Source organism: Raphanus sativus, chromosome 3, assembly GCF_000801105.2.
Source record: "Raphanus sativus cultivar WK10039 chromosome 3, ASM80110v3, whole genome shotgun sequence".
NCBI lineage: Eukaryota > Viridiplantae > Streptophyta > Magnoliopsida > Brassicales > Brassicaceae > Raphanus > Raphanus sativus.
This window is the reverse complement of record NC_079513.1, coordinates 18780436-18797057: the sequence shown is the minus strand read 5'-3', so window position 1 is coordinate 18797057 and position 16622 is coordinate 18780436. Positions and strand designations below refer to the sequence as shown.

The 16622-nt window shown below is 34.7% G+C and overlaps 2 protein-coding genes across 2 annotated transcripts in view; both read right to left on the bottom strand.

Moving 5' to 3' along the window:
• LOC130510061 (protein argonaute 6-like) overlaps positions 1-2737 on the bottom strand; it is a 3324-nt gene extending 587 nt beyond the window's left edge. Inside the window, exons 1-11 of the mRNA XM_057006407.1 lie at positions 2550-2737; positions 2066-2230; positions 1756-1961; positions 1458-1676; positions 1178-1311; positions 1000-1097; positions 818-915; positions 578-737; positions 362-478; positions 187-294; positions 12-74 (exon numbers count right to left, since the gene is read on the bottom strand). Coding sequence (XP_056862387.1) covers positions 12-74; positions 187-294; positions 362-478; positions 578-737; positions 818-915; positions 1000-1097; positions 1178-1311; positions 1458-1676; positions 1756-1961; positions 2066-2215 — 1353 coding nt within the window. The 5' untranslated portion in view covers positions 2216-2230; positions 2550-2737. The remainder of the gene's footprint in view (positions 1-11; positions 75-186; positions 295-361; positions 479-577; positions 738-817; positions 916-999; positions 1098-1177; positions 1312-1457; positions 1677-1755; positions 1962-2065; positions 2231-2549) is intronic.
• Positions 2738-10530: 7793 nt separating this feature from the next.
• Positions 10531-12167, bottom strand: LOC130509180 (uncharacterized; the record flags this gene model as incomplete). Its single annotated transcript, XM_057004904.1, is given in 4 exon segments — positions 10531-10895; positions 11205-11353; positions 11437-11725; positions 11969-12167. Coding segments are annotated over 3 exon segments (576 nt in total). The 3' UTR covers positions 10531-10699.
• Between the last annotated feature and the right edge of the window lie 4455 nt (positions 12168-16622).

The following is a 16622-nucleotide window of genomic DNA, read 5'->3' as shown; positions in this document are numbered from 1 at the left end:
CAGACAACTACCTTCTTGTTAAAGTTCCAGCGTCCGTTGCTAGGTAAAAAATCCTCATTCTTTCCGAACTTCAGCTGTATATATACAAACAAAACAACATGGGTGTAAACATATTAAGCAATTCACTAGAGTGGGCATGGCAGTGCATACCTTTCTATGCACAAAAAAAATCATAAATAGTTTTACCATTGGGGGATTTAGAACCCGGCCTTCAGCTAGACTCATTTGCTTTTCAATAGATATGCCGCTTCCGGCCAAAAACGGATCTTTATCATAGCAGTAGGTGTCCATTGCCTGCAATTTATAGCCATTAGCAAACGGTTTACCATCCAAAATAGATAAAGATAAAAACTAAGCTCACATCGTTGAGTGCTTTAATTCTCTCTAGGGGTTTTTGTCTTGATTTTTCAACAAGTAAAGCTCTTTGCCTCACTGACAATGGCTTTGTGTAACGTTGCAGAGATACAAGACTACAAAACTGCAAGAAAACGAACAGAAATTGTCAAATTGAAATATACAAAGTAGGATATAAGACTAAGAAAAGTTAACTAAACTAAAAACTGCTGGAGGTGCATACCTCCAGCGGAAGATAGTTGGGGCGATCTGGCTTGCCGACATCAAGGCATGGCAAGTACGCAGAATAAGTAGGCTCTGTGTAAGTTTGCTTGAAATACTCATACACGGTAATCTCTTTAGTCTGTCCTTCACACTCGCCATCTTTAATTTTCATTGAAAACCTGGCAAACGATGAAGAAAGTTAAACAAAAGCTGAAAGAGGATACATTTTATATGTAAGTACAGGTCATGGAGAGCATACAGTTGCTGATTGCACGGTTTCGCACTTAGACCTATAATTTTGAATTCCATGTTACGATGTGATGCCTTTACCCTCAGATGTTTAAGCATTTTGCTGGCCTGCCATAGTTAAGTGAGAAATAAGATTCAAATTTAAAGCAACCTGGCATGTTCTCGGTTACTGCATTTTAAAACCAACACTACCTTAATCCAGTCGATCTGTCTAGGTAACTCGACATTCTGATTGGCTTTCAGAAACTCGATAACTGGACCCGGTTTTAAGACCATAGTTGTTGACACATCTGAAAACCATAGCAAAACAAAAACAGTTTAAGAAAACGTTTATTAAACCTGGAGACGAGAGAGGTAAAAAGAAAAATACCAATGTTAAGCGAGAGTCCTTCGTGGATTGGACGAAAGCTGGAGCGGAAACCTCGGATACCTATTACGCCTCCCCCAACATCAACAGAGTTCATATCGTTGTGGAAAAATGCCTGTCTGACTAACAGGCATCCCCTGCATAGTCAATGGTTCTAAAGTAAGAATCTATCATGGTCACAAGCTGTAAATAACTGCACACCTATTATATAAACCAACAATGAGCAAAGTATCTTTTGCCATGAAAACATATAATGCAAATGCAAACAGATGTAATTGTGCACCTTTCAGCTGCTTGCTGCCTCAGTACAATGTCAAGCACTCTAACTGCATCCTGACTGTCGTTATCTGATGTATCAACTCCTCTCTGAGTGACAAGAACACTCTTTAAGGGTACTTTTGCAGAGAAGTGAATTTGAACCCTGTAACTTCTCGGCAGGAAAGAGAGCTTTGATCTCTTGGAAGAACCAGAAGGAGTACCACCACCAGAGAGGCCACAGTCACTACAATATTTAACAAGACCGATTTTAGCAAAAACCCGTCTACAAGGTCTAAATATAAAGCGAGATAAGAGGAACATACCGTTTCGAAAAAGAACCTTCCAAGATGACTTGAAAGTCAAAGTCGTTTCGTGGCAGAGGACCAACTGTACACAAAGTCTTCTCTCCATCAAAGGCCAGCCTTTTACCATCAAGATCAGAAGAGTAAGTCTTGTAAAGCTGGCCAATAATCTTTCTGCTAATTCCTTTCCCTTGGACATTTTCGCCATCTCCTGTGGTGATACTAACCTGCGAAACAAAACAAAACAAAAAAGGCATGGGCTTTGTCACACATCTCATACACAGACACTGATAACAGAATTACAGATAAGCGTCGGAAAACAAAATCTTACAGTGTACTGGTAGAAAACAACATCGGGCAGTCCCAAAGAAACATTGAAGTGATTGGTGCAGAGCTGTAGTCTCCTGCCAGTGCTTCCAACCCCAAGCCTAGTTGTGATGGCATAATCTCGACGGCTCGGTTCTTCTGGTGTTATAGGCATCTTTCTTGGGATAACCTGTAAAGAGAGAGAAAAGTGGAGGTTGGTTTCAGTGTGGCAAACACACAATATAGTTCCTTTTAAGGTTTACTGAGGAAACATCTACACAAGAGATAGTCAATCGATTCGACTGCGGCATGCAAGGTGTTTCTCAAGGATAAAGAGGGGAGAGAGTAAAACCCTAGCTCTAAAATCAACAACAGCTAGCGAAGATCTTCCTGAGGAGAGAATCACAGAGGGAAAAAAAACGAGTGGAAACACGAAAGATCTCTCTCTCTGGCACAACGGAATCAATCAATCGGAGGAAATGTGGAGTAAGTAAAGAGTGGGGGTGTACCTTGGGAAGAGGAATCGGGAAGGGCGGTTTCTAGGGTTTCGCTGAAACGAGGAGAGCAGTGTGGAGTACAGAGAAGAGGGGATTTAGCTCATTTCTCCGCTTCGTCAGCTCTCTCTCTCTCTCTCAGGGTTTTTTTCTCCAGAAAAGAGAAAAAGCAAAACAAAAACAATGGAGGGAACTACGGTCTGGCCGCGTGATGGAAAAAAAAAAGTTAAAATAATACCATTTTCGGGTAATATATAATATAAAACTTCGGAAATGAGATCAATAAAAAGAACCAAACTAAAGTATGTCATTTATAAAAAATATTTTTGCAATTCTAGAAATCTTGTAGACTTTCAAAAACAATAATTTGAAATTAAAATTTAGGAGAGGGAAAATAAATTGAATCCAAACATTAAAACTAATTTGACCCCGTAAAATTGAATCTGAACCGAATCGAATCCAATATAAATATCAAATTGAATCTTGTTCTACGGTATTTCGGGTTATTGAGTTTTATCTGAACCAAATCCAAATGAATTTTTTTAAGAAGTCAAAATATTCAAAATCTCAAAAGATATTTATGCCAAATCCGAATTCATTCCTGAATAAGTATCTGAGATAATCTATTATACTATTAAATATCTGTTACAAACATAATTAACTCAAATATTTAGGTTAATATGTATTTTGACATATGGTCAAAAATTAAAGTTTTTAATATTTAACAATTGCATATGAAGTACAATGATGGATAAATTTTCTTTGAAGTTTAATAATTGTGCTTTATGTTGAAATTTAAATAATGGGTTTTTCTTTTATAACTTTATTAGTTGATAAAATCTTTTGTCAAAAAAAAAATTTATTAGTTGATAGTTTTAATTTGTTATCTCCATTGTCTTTATATCTCCATGTGCATTGATTTATGGCCTTTCCGTAGTTCATGTGTTCAATGGATTTGTCCACTTTTGGTCTGACTACTCTATACAAGTGTTCCGATTAAATAGATGTATAATACGATTACAGATGATAGAGTTTGAAGCGGAAATCTTGGACTCTTTTCTCGAAGGACGGCATCATCAGTTATCATCGAAATTTCCTCATACCCCCGGTTTCTACTTTACTGGATTAAGTTGCGTGTCTGTATTTGGATTCTTGGCTTAGTCTATAGCGGTTCGGCACAATGTTTATGGAGTTTGAGGGTGTCATATATCTCGGCTGCTCATAGAAGTTAGCTTGACTGTCCTGCTCTTTTGGGTGCTCTTAGGTCCTTCATCGTCTTGTTAGTAATCTGTTTCTCGCGTAGGTAAGTCTCTTTTGGTTATGTATCATTGTTTGAGATATTTTATGTTCGTTGTTTAGTTTTGTTTCTCTGCTACAAATTGTTATTATAATTCTGTCAAAAACTAAAATTTGGTATAAAATTTAACATTTTATCAAAAAAAAAATAACTACAATGTGTCTGAGTGTGTGCACATCTCCTTAGTGAATGGCATGAAGTCTCTACGAAATGGATGCTCTGAGAAGTTTGAATCCCATGGCCAAACATTTATATTATCAGTTCCGATTTTTTGTGGTTTCTTTTTGTAAAATCTATCACCACTATTTAAAAAAAAATACAAGAGAGAAGAAAGACATTAAAGAAAGTTAAAGAAATCCATATATGGGGTGTATTCAATCGAGAGTTTCAGATGACTTAAATCAAAATAACAAATCAATTGTTGTGAGTTTTAAAAATTCATTTAAAATTTCAGTTGAATTGGTATTTTATAAAGTATTCAGAAATCTACTATTATTGAAAATAATTAAAGTTATGAAGTTTTAGAGTTTTCAAAAGATTTTATAGTTATTGGGTGGGGTTGATGATGTAGCGGAAACTTTAAAAGATAGAACTATAGATCCGTTGATTTTGAGAATACCCGGAAAACTAGGATTATCACAGGGATTTTATTTAGTCTAACACACCTAAAATCAATGTCTTCTTAAATTCGTTGAAATCACCCATGATCTACCAAAAATAAGGAACAAAGAGAAAACTCTCAACTTTATTAGTCAATTAAAAACTGAATGGAAGTGGTGAAGGGAGGGCTCCAATTGGTAGAAAAAAATCTGTAACCCCCTGGGGTTATCCTGCGCTGAATTGGAAGCGGTGGAAGGCGAAACTGAAGAAAATATATCAACCGAGCCTGGAATTCGTTCAAAAAAAGCAAAACTTGTAGTGGTTTTTACTGATTTAAAAGTCCATATCCGGTGTGGGCGTTAGAGCACTGAGAACATCCAAAACCAAAAAGATGCAGCATCAATTTCTTAAGTAAAATTTTAAAACTCAAGTTTTATGTGATATTCTAAAATGGTTTGACAAAAATCATTTTAATCTCTACAATTCAATGAAATCATCTATAACATCACTAAAAATTAAATCATCTCAAAATTTAGATTGAATACGTCCCATTAATAGTAGGGACTCAGAAGGCAAATTCTGGTATAAAGACTAAACAATAACAGCGGAAATTATTTTTGTGATTATTTTTAGTGAAGAAATCCAATGTTATGCCGGGAAGTGATGGCTAAGTTTCCTTCTACCTTTTTTTGAATGAATGTTAAATTTATTCAAGACAAAAAAATATTTTTACGATATACTAGGATAGGCCCGCCCTACGGGCGGGATTTAATGGATCGATATTTGTAAAAGATATATTTTTGTGTAAATTTTTTTGTATGTTAAATTGGGGGTAAATATAATTATGTTGTTTACACCAAATTTCAATTATATAACTAAAAATGACCGGATTCTAAATATATTGGCTGTTTTATAAATTGTAAATATATTGGATTTTTGTCGAAAAAGAAAAGAAAAAAATCAATCGGATTCAATCAAAAGCGAGAAAAATATTTCAATAAAATTAAAATGGTCAGATAATTGATAATTGTTTTCAATTGTGATGAATTTTTAAGAGAGAAAAAAAAAATTTGTATCTTAACATTTTAAAAAGCTTCAAATGGTTATAGGTTATGAAATTATATAATGTAATAATAAAAAATACGCATTGAGCTATTTTGGTATTTACAACATCTCTTGAAATTTAAAATAACTGCCACAAAATTACATGAAATGTAGAAAATAATAATCTTGAAACAAACTAATGCAAAATATAATGTAGAAAATAATAATCTTGAAACAAAATAATGCAAAATATTATGGAAAATATTATGGGATGAGGACCAAATAAATATTTAATAAAAAAGGAGAAAAACAATGCAGACAATTAGCCATCCACACGGATTCTCATGTGTTATATTAGTCTATTGGATTGGATTCATTGAAAAATATGCTGACATTAGCCATCCACTCGTATCTTTCATGTCTTTGCTTCCAAACCTTTTTTAATGTTTTGGTTCTTTTTCTGGTTGGTTTTTTCATTTTGTATATGTTCTTTTCTCTGGTTCCTTTTTTGTGGTTCGTTTTTCATTTTTATATGTGCGTAGTTTTGGAGATGTATGCGGGTGAGCCATGGTAAGAGGTTGAGTCACGTGATCTTGTGTCTGTTTTGTTGAGTGGAGAAGCGCCTGAGATTCCAGAGTGTGTGCCGTCAGATGCAAGGGATTTTCTAGAAACGTGTTTTGCAAGTGATCCTGAGAGTAGAGGAAGTGCTTTGGGTTTGCTATTGCATCGATTGTTTGTTAATGCATAAACGAAACTACAAAGGCTATACTTTTGTTGATCTTTAGCGTCTACTATTTTCAAACCAATTTTAATGTTTTATAACATATAAATTCTGATTAGGTATTTATTTGGAGTACATATCAATTTATACATAAAAACAAACGTATAGAAACTTATCCATACCTGACTACTGAATCCTTTCACGGTTGTGTATATTGTATTCTTGAGATGTTTTTCTTATGTTTAGAGTCCCATGGGTATCTAAAACGTTATTTCAGTCAAGAATAAAGCGACAACAATTTAAAGGTAACTACAGAAATGAATCAAATTCTGTGGTGACCCAGTTGGGTTTCAAAAATTCTATTATAACCCAATATTTTTTTTGTTTTTTATTTTGAATTAAATTTAAATCAAAAAGAGATTAAAAAGTCCACAAAACCTAAAAATTCAACTTATTTACCAATCTACCCAGTTAAATTCGAATCCAAACTCATAAATCCAGAACCCGGCCCATTTGATTTTTTAATATTTAAAATTAATTTTATTAGTTATATTAGTTATATTAGTTATACAGTTATACTAGTTGTACAGTTGAACAAGTTATACAATTATACTAGTTGTACAGTTGAACAAATTGTACATTTTTATCAGTTATACTAGTTGTATAGTTGAAAAGGAAAACAGAGCTTCCCACTCAGATGGACAATGGTGGTAGTCAAATCTGAACGAAACCTTCGAGGTTGATATGTTCAAGACCAAACCGCAGATCCGTCATTTTTAATATGAAATAATGTTTTAATTATTGTATTAGTTGTACTAGTTGTACAATTTTCAAAAAAAATACATCTTCATCTTTATATGATTTTGAAACCAAAGAAAAAACATCTATAAAACAAAGACAACTGTAGTAGAAGAAGAATACAAAAGATAATATAAAAGCAATCACGAAACGGAAAAGAATCTGCAAGCATTCATGGTTGATGTTTTCACCTGTGTTTGAACCACTTACACTTTGTGGTGTGTTTTTACACTACAGTTGTGTTTTCTTTGCAAATGAGTGATATAACCACAGTTACTAGTTTAACTACAATAATATTAGTTCCGCTGGCATAACTAGTTTAACTAGTTCAAACTAAGAAACATTTGAGTTGTTTTAACATTGGAAGGCAAGCTTCTTAATTTTGGAGATGACAAAGTTGTACCAGTAGATGAATAATCAAGGATCCGAGAACTATTAGAGGAACTATGGGTCGTCTGTGAAGACAACAAAAAGAAAATTGTAGAGTTGATGTGATTCAGATCAAAGTGGAACAGAGCTATATTTGAGAGGGGGGGGGGTGAGACTGAAGTCGCTTCGCTGAAGACCAAGATTGCGGAGCTCGAGGCCGACCGGGATCAGCACAGATACAAAGCTTCTCACGCCGACCGACATGAGATCATGGGTAGTTATGGAAGGATCTTGGATCCCCTAAGAGAACAATGGATGAACAAGAAGAAGGAAGTTGCTGCAGAGATTTAACTTGATGAAGTGGTTACGAATATAGATCTGTTGAACGATATCAAAGACGGAGGGTTGGTTGTGGAGGAGGAGATTGCTCGTTTTAGGGAGATGGAGAAGGATGGTGAGGCTGTCGTCAAACTGGCCGCTGTTCCGAGTCGTTCTATCTCTGGTCTCGACATCCCCCAAGTTTCAGAGGATTCAGTTGCCGGCAACCAGGCTGGACCATCGTTCGTCGGGGAAGAAGCCAGTTCTTGTTTATTTACCTAATATCTTTATTCTTCGAATTGCGTATCGGATTTGCATGTTTCTCTTTCGACTTTTCAAATCTTTTGCGATTTTGATATTCCTTTTTTCGAATAGATATATTTTTCGACTTTGCGAATCTTTTGGGATTGTTTTGTTGTTCATCCATGGCATTAATTGGCGGTGGTGGTCTTAGGTAAAAACAATGACATGGTCGACTTGAATATGAAACTTGTGTTGTATTGCTTTTGTAGTTGTGTTTCTTTTATGTGTTTTCCATAGTATTGTTCAACTTGTTTGAACTTGATAGGATTTTGGTATACAGTGAACAAACAAGTGAACAAACCTTAAAATATAAGGTGTATCATGTAAACTTATGGGATTGTGTAATAATTTTCAAATTCTTTTTTTACTATTTGTAAATATTTTCATACATAGAATCATATACTATGAAATCATTGATTCTATTAAAATATTTTCGGTGTATGTTTTTCAAAAATATAGTAAACAAACAAGTAAACAAACCTTTAAATTATAAAGTAGATTATGGAAACTTATGTGATTGTGTAATAATTGCGGAAAATTTGGTTAAACGTCCAATATTGGTATATATAATGTAGTTGTACTATTTATACTAATTTTACAATATATAGTTATACCAGTATTATAACACAAAACATGATTATATATGTCTATTGACATATAATCGGGTTTGTAGTGTACAATTAAAAAGTTTGGGAAGGAAATCATAATATCTCGCTATTTTGATGAGTTTTAATATTTCTTTGTAGTTCATTTTAATCATTTTAAGATGCATTTAGATGTATATATTTTATGTTTGTGTTCATTTGCATCTGATAGGTTAAAAATGCACACTTGAGAAGTTATTGGTATAACTAGTACAACCATGTTAATTACGGCAAAATTATTCTGACATGTACAACTAGTACAACTAGAGAAAAGAAGGTACATATATCATGTTTCAAACGTGCAGCGCATTTAAAACGTGATAAACAACTAAAACATGATAAACATAATAACATGTAGTTGTACGAATATTCTAGTTGTACAATCATATACATAGTTGTACCAGGTTATGAGTTGTACAAATTTGTACATAGTTGTATTTTTGTTAAAAATTTGAAAATTTTAGTTATACCACATACTAAATATATATACCTCAGTTGTATAACTCTTATTTATTTAGGTACCTATGCGCATATACAATGGAGTCATTAATTTTGTTAAAACATACTAGGTGTATGTTTTTCAAAAATATAGAAAACAAACAAATAAACAAACCTTTAAAGTATAAGGTAGATCATGGAAACTTTTGTGATCGTGTAATAATTGCAGAAAAAATTGGTAAAACTTTAAATAATTGAGATGAATCATTATGAGGACCTTTCAACTTGTTCTAGTCTGCAGTTACTTTCATATGAAAAACCAAATGAAATTTTAAATTTTATTAACTGAATAAGTTGTACTAGTTGTACCAGTATTTTATGTCAAGTATATATAAAGGATTTGTACTAGTTGTACTAGTATTACAATATATAGTTATAATAGTTGTACAAGTTGTATCAGTATTTCTTGTCATATATATAAAGTATTTGTTGTAATTGTATTAGTATTACAATATATAGTTATATTAGTTGTACCAGTATTATAAAACAGAAACATTGTCTATTTGTGTTTTTTAATCATTTTAGATTTTATTTAGATGTATATATTTTTATTTATGCGTCTATTGACATATAATAGGGTTTGTAATGTACAATTAAAAAGTTTGAGCAAGAAATCATGATATCTCACTATTTTGGTGAGTTTAGTATTTGCTTTCAGGTTATTTTATTCATTTTAAAATCTATTTAGATGTATATATTGTATCTGTGTGTTCATTTGCATTTGATTTATACATTTGAGAAGTTTGGGTGAAATTGTGAGGTTATTTATGAAAATTATAAAGTTTGTGACCGACTTGAAAATAATCAAGAGACAAGGGACCATCGTGCAATTATAAAGGGGTCTGATCTGCACAATTAAAATGTTTAGGACTAAATCGATAGGACCAATCTACACGTTTTAATAGTTTGGTCACATTCGTGAACACTCAAGAGTTTGAGGGTCTGTTTTGAAAATATTGAAGAAATCTCCATTGGAGGAGATCAGATTTGTCTTCAACGCGAACGACCGTGCGGGGCTGAGCAGCAGAGCAGGTTGGATTTCACGGACAGAGTAGTCGGAGGTCGCCACGGTTCCAGCTCTTCAGTGGGTTCTTGTCGTCGGCGAAGACAGAGGAGACGAAGTCGGGGGAGCTGGATCCGTCAAGGAAAGCGATGAAGGAAAGTTTGCACAAGCCATAGAGCAAGGGATCATGTAGTGTTGCGGTTTGAGCAGTTCGCAGTCATAATTCAGATCTACAAATTATGAAGAAGATGAAATGGAGTCCATGAAACCAACGGAGAAGAAGAATGTTTAAAATAACGTTTTTTGTTTTGTTTTGATTTTTTTTATTTTTTTTTATTTAGGATATAAATGTAATTTAACATGTTATAGGGTCATATAGAATGACTTAGGTTATAGGAGAATAAGTTAAGAGGGTTGTGTGTCATATGAGAATAATGTCCTACAGAAATAGACTGTTATTCAGTAACCTATACATTGATGATAGGACAAAAGAGACTTCAAGAGAAAAGAGCAGAGTAAAAGAGTACATTCCAGGAATCAGGTAGACCAGGAAGATACCAGTGGCTACAATCATAACCAGGATGGTTCCAATGTAAGCACAAGGATGAGTATCTTTACGGCGTTGAGATAGACCGGTTTCTTCAATCTCCTCATCACTTTGTTTAAAATCACCCAAGCAACAGGTGACCCTCCTGAATATTTCCTCCCGTAGAATGGCTGTGTGCGACTCTTACATGACTTCATTGGCTCTCCCCAATCCCTTCCACTGCCAACAAAAGATCGTCTAGATAATGTTAGAGAATGAGATAACCATAATCACCTAGACAATAACGTACAGTATCAAAATAATACTCATGGCAGGTTTTGAGCACATCAGGATAAAATATTCGTCTCAGTGCATAAATTTTAAAGAGCTATTATACATAGATCAAATGGTCTTTAAATTATCAATTTCTTGTATAAAGATTAAAATTAAAATGTTTATGATTCCCTAATAGCTATGATATGCCTAGAAAATGCTTAACCAGTAACATCAACTACCCATTGAAACAGATTTCTTTGTTTGTTTACTTACTCGGTGAACAGGAGAAACACCATTGAAAAAAACCTTGGTCTTAGATGGATTGACAAATGCATTAACCCATCGAGCCAAGTGGTCATCCCTTTGTAATAAGCGACCAGTCTGTTCATGTCTTTGTACAATCTGTCCCATCTTCCATGTATCTGGGCCACACAAACACATGTAGACGTCATCAAATGAGTCAAAACTTAAAAACGAAGAAAACAAAAAGCCAAAGAAAATGTACGTCTGGATGTGATCGATATGGGTCCACTAATGCCAACCATTGAAAATCAAGACGTCCATGCCTCTCCACAATTTTGCCTTGCTTAACTACCTCAATGATTCCGTTGTAGAAGACGCTCTGGTATGGTTTCCCTTCCCCGGCGGAGATGACATAACCCACCAGATCAAATACTCCAGGCTGTGCAACATGGAGGAGTTTGATCGAATGCTCTGGTATGGCTACACTTTCCATTTTCCTTTTTCTGTATATCACTGTCTCTTGCCATGAACCACAAAAAATGTCACTCAACCTGAAAAACATTAAAAAGCTGAAATTTTAAAACACATCGAAAGATCACTGCTTCTCTACACAGCCTAAGTCAGAAACATTAGATAAAACAGGAAACTTTACAATCTAAAGTGAAGTTTGTCTCCGAAAGAAAACTATTAAGTAAACAGAATAAGATTCAACTTTCATGGCAAATCCTTTCCATCAACTTCCTGTAACAAAAACAGAGACAAAATCAGAATCAGAATTCAAGGCAAATCCTTACCATCGTCTTTTTCCAGCATAAACTATATATAACCCATCATCCTCAAATCACAAACCTGCAAAAATGGTAATTTCAAATAAGAGCAAAATCTAGTAAAACTCAAACAAAACCCAGATTAGTCTGGCTCAGCGGTGGTAATCCTCTGTACAGCCTCTTCTCTCTTCCTCTGCACTCCTCTCTGCTCTTCCACACCGCATCGCTTTTTCTGGTTCGTCTTCACCCTTTGATTATTCAAACTGCACCCAAATCAAAGCCACACAGTACACAGATGATAAGAAAGTAAATAATTTGTAGATCTAAAAAGGAGGAGGAGATTCGTTACAATTGATAGAGATGGCAGTGGAGATAGAGAGACATGAGCAGAGATCTCGCGAGGGTACAACGCAGAGTAGCGGAGGTGCAGTGGCGGAGTCGGCGGCGCAGTGGCGGAGTCAGAGACGCAGTGGCATCGAGAGAGGTCAGACAGCGTGAGAAGCATAACTCAAGATGGAGAAACCCCTGAGACTTCAACGGAGAAGCTCGTTTATAAGGGAAGATGAAAAGCTCATCGAAGAAAACGATTTATGAAACGCAGAGTTTAAAGAAGAAGGGACAGGTGTCGCGCCAAAAAGACTGAATTTCTGACGTGGACGTCGACGTGGACACCCCAGGAGGGATGAAAAGCTTATTTTATATATAAAGATGTGCCATTGTTTAAAGGAAAACTTCGAAACTGTTTGAAACTACTTCAGAAAATTTCCTTCATCCTTCTTTTCTCTTTCATCTTGTTGAGAACCAAATTCCTATAGCTTTGTTATATCTTCCATTAGCACATCCTCGTAGAGAGTCTATACGGTTTCGGACAAGTTTGCCAATGTGCTTGACTATGTGAGTTGGATTCTGTGGGCATTCGCCATGTCTCCTGCAGTTTCTCTCTCTCCAAAGATAGTATAAGACTGCCTGAAATGTGTATCGGATCAGACACAGAGCTGTGCTCTCACTTGTCGTATCCATCAACAAAACAAGGAGCTGGGTCCAGTCGTTTGTGTAGCGCAAACCTATGAGTCTTTGTATCAAACTTATCCACACCGTTTCAGAGTAGGGGCAGCAAAAGAATAAATGGGCTTTTTTGCAAAGAACACATGTAGAATCACCCTGTGGATTGCGAGCCAAGTTATTACAGAGAATTTTGGTGTGGCAGCAGAAAACCATACTACCTGAGACCAACTTACCTTTGGGTTCGGTGTTCTGATCATTTGCCACGTCTGACTAGAACCGAAATCTTGATTAAATCTGTCTCCAAGTCCCTGATGTCATCCATCTGTCTCAGACCTTGGTTTCTCAACTTCAAAATCTCGTTTTCTATGCAGATCAGTATGGGATATCTTTTTTTGGTCAGTCAATATGCGATATCATAATTTATTAAACGTGTAAGTTAGATTAAGAATTTGTAACCATTCTCTTAAACAGTCCACTAAACTAATTTGTTAGACTTGTTTGAACCAGTATTAGCAGGCACAAAACGTTGTGGTTACCAGTAATAATTTGCTAAAAACGGATTCATCGAACAATTAGTTTACTGATAACGAAAAAAAAAATCATCAAAACACTTCCAAAGGTCACATTTTTGTTGATTCTAGAATTGACTTACAACTCGATACATCCGAGAAAACATATTCGTTGAATCAGACAAAGATATCATAGGTGCAGCTGTGCAAGCGATTGGTTTCTTATCATATCAAACTAATGATGAGGCTACGATACGTACGTCTTTTAGAGAAACCTGTTTTAGACTTTTAATAGAAAGGTCTATTGAATGGAAAAAAATTTATCAGATTTTGAAATTGTATAAATACGTATTAAAACTCCTGTTCGAAACTACGCTAGGAGCTAGTCGGGCGGCGAGTCCGGACCTAGCGAGTTACCGAAAAATCGGAGAGTACTCGGAGATTACGTGGGACCTAGTTTTAAATACAATTTAATATATTTATAATATGTTTAGTTAATTTTAAACATGATGACACAAGTTCTTATACATAATTATAACTTTTTAAAATAATTTTTTGAAACGATCTCCTTTAAATTTATCGAACATTTAGATTTGGGCGTGCTTGATACGAGAAAATCCCTAATGTAGTATATATGTGTTTGTTTTGGGTTAGATAACTAATTGTAACTATTTAGTAATCAATAATTATACAAATCTATCAATAATGAGTAAAAATAATCAATCGTATTTCAGCTAAAAAAAACAAAAAAAACAAAAAAAAACAAAAAAACTTAGGGGTCAACGCGGGATTGGGCGGGAATTAAGCGGTCAAGTCGGGAATTAGGCGGTCAAAAGCGGGTCAACGCCTGGATTCACCGATTTGGCCAAACTCGCCGCGGCCACCCACCGAATAGCGCCCAGACGGCCGCCTAGACGGCTAGGCGACCGCGTTTTTGAACAGGGATTAAAACATTATATACTGGTTTGCGGAGCTCGCCGTGCCCTGCTCCTTCGAGGTCCGGTTGCTTTGGTCCGTGCTCGTTTTTGTTGCTTAGCTGGTCTCTAGGTTTGGTTCTGCTCATGTTGCGGGTTGAATCTTTTGTCGCATTAGGTTTTGATGTTTAGTTTAAATTCCGTAATCAGCTACTGGTTTTCTTTGTAATGTCTGTCACAAACTTGAAAATTTGGTATAATATTTAACATTTTATCAAAAAAAAAACATTATAAATTGTGTATTCACATCTTTAGTATACTTTTTTTTGTAACACATTCACATAAATAGTATACAAACTTTAAAATATGTATTTATCTCAGTTGTGTTTCTCTTTAAAGTGTTTATAAATTTACCTTGTTCACAACAATTTTATGAAAAACAAGACAGACTGTAAAGGGATACTCTTCTGGCTCGGCTTAACTCAAGGCGGGGTCAAGGATTGTTATCTCGATGGGTCAAGCTAGGCTAGTTATAACTTCATGCTAACTTAGCGCTCGTAAAAACCTATTTTCCATTGTTGGTATAATATTCTCATTCCGTGACAAAAAAAAAGTATAATATTCTCATTTTAGGGGAAAAAAAATCTTGAAGCTGTTTGTTAAATACTTAAACTACACAACATTTTTTTGTAAAAGAACTACACATTCCGGGTGGTAGTGGACGGGCCTTGAATACAGAAATATTCCGGATTTGATCTTTCTACTGTAGAAACAAAATCACATTGTTCTTTTCATCAAGACTGCCAAAACTGCCGATACGTGCGTATAAATATCCAGGAAAAAATCTTCCGTGAACTGCAATTTCCACATAAAAATTAGATTTGTGTTTGTAATAGATCCGAGTTTAATCCAGTTGTCCAAATAAAAAAAACCCGAATTTAATCCTTTTGCAAACTACACACCAATTTACGCGATAGGTTTCGAGGGCACGAACATTGGGCACGTGACTAATCAAAAATTGTAAGCAAATAACGAACTAACTATATCTTGTTAATTAATACGCGACTACAAAGTACAAACATATAATTTAGTCGTCAAAAATCTGCGGTGATATCTTTCCAGGACCAGTGGTTACCAAACCAAGTCATACACTCATCCTCGTTTAGTAACAACCACAACAATTTTTCAAACAAATGCGTGTCACCTTATCTTGGGATATTTTAGCAGCATTCCTTTCTCTTTGGAGTTCTATATTACTACGTTGTTATGATAACAACTCGGGACATAAGATAATTACTAATTTCTTATTGATTGTCAAAGACTGCTCCTTAAATCTTGATTTGTAAAGAACCGGTCAAGCTCTTTTTATTGGAAAACTTCACATAAAAACCATCTTATAAAATGTGGTGATGTGGTGATGTAGCGATTAGGGCAAAAAGTTGGGTTGTGTATCATATGTTATTTATTGCACACATAGAACTGTATCCTGATTCTCTGTAAAGAACAACAGAACAACCTGCATATTTGTGGAATTTTCAGTAAATATACCACGAACTATATGTTTACTATTGAAATAACTGATAATACTCTTGTCCAAATCTAAATTGCATTTGTCCATATTTAAGACTCCTAAATGCTTATGTGAAGAACTATGCATCATTAGTCTCTCACTAAAAGTTATCAACACAAACTTAAATATCAGTATAGCGATTTAAATATTTTGAGAAATTCAAATACAAAAATATTAATATATTTTTTTACGCTCATATTTTGAGAAATTCAAATTGATCACGAGTGATCCTCTAAACGTGTTCCAATGTAACTTTGATTTCAAAGTACGTAGTCTTTAATGTAATTTCAACCTCATCTCACTTTCACATGGTTATAAATATTGCTATCGTCTGCTTGTCTTACAATACAATTACAACTAAAAAAATATATTATATCTCCCTCTCCCTACATCATATCTTCTGCACAAAGTTAGAAGGTAATCTTACCCACTTTTGTCTCTCTGTCATTGTATCTGTTTCATTATTAATAAGAAACTCATATTCTCTATCTAATTGAGTAATTTTGTGTCCATATGTTTTCTTGATTTATTCCAACGTTGCATCTTTCTTTGCATGGGTATAGTGTTCGTAGGTAAAGTTCTTTACATTGATCGTGTCAAGAACTTTATAAGTGTTCTTCCGAAGCTTTGGAAGTTTTAGTTTCTAGGGTCCCCACGTTACATGTTTTTTCTTTTGGGTCAGT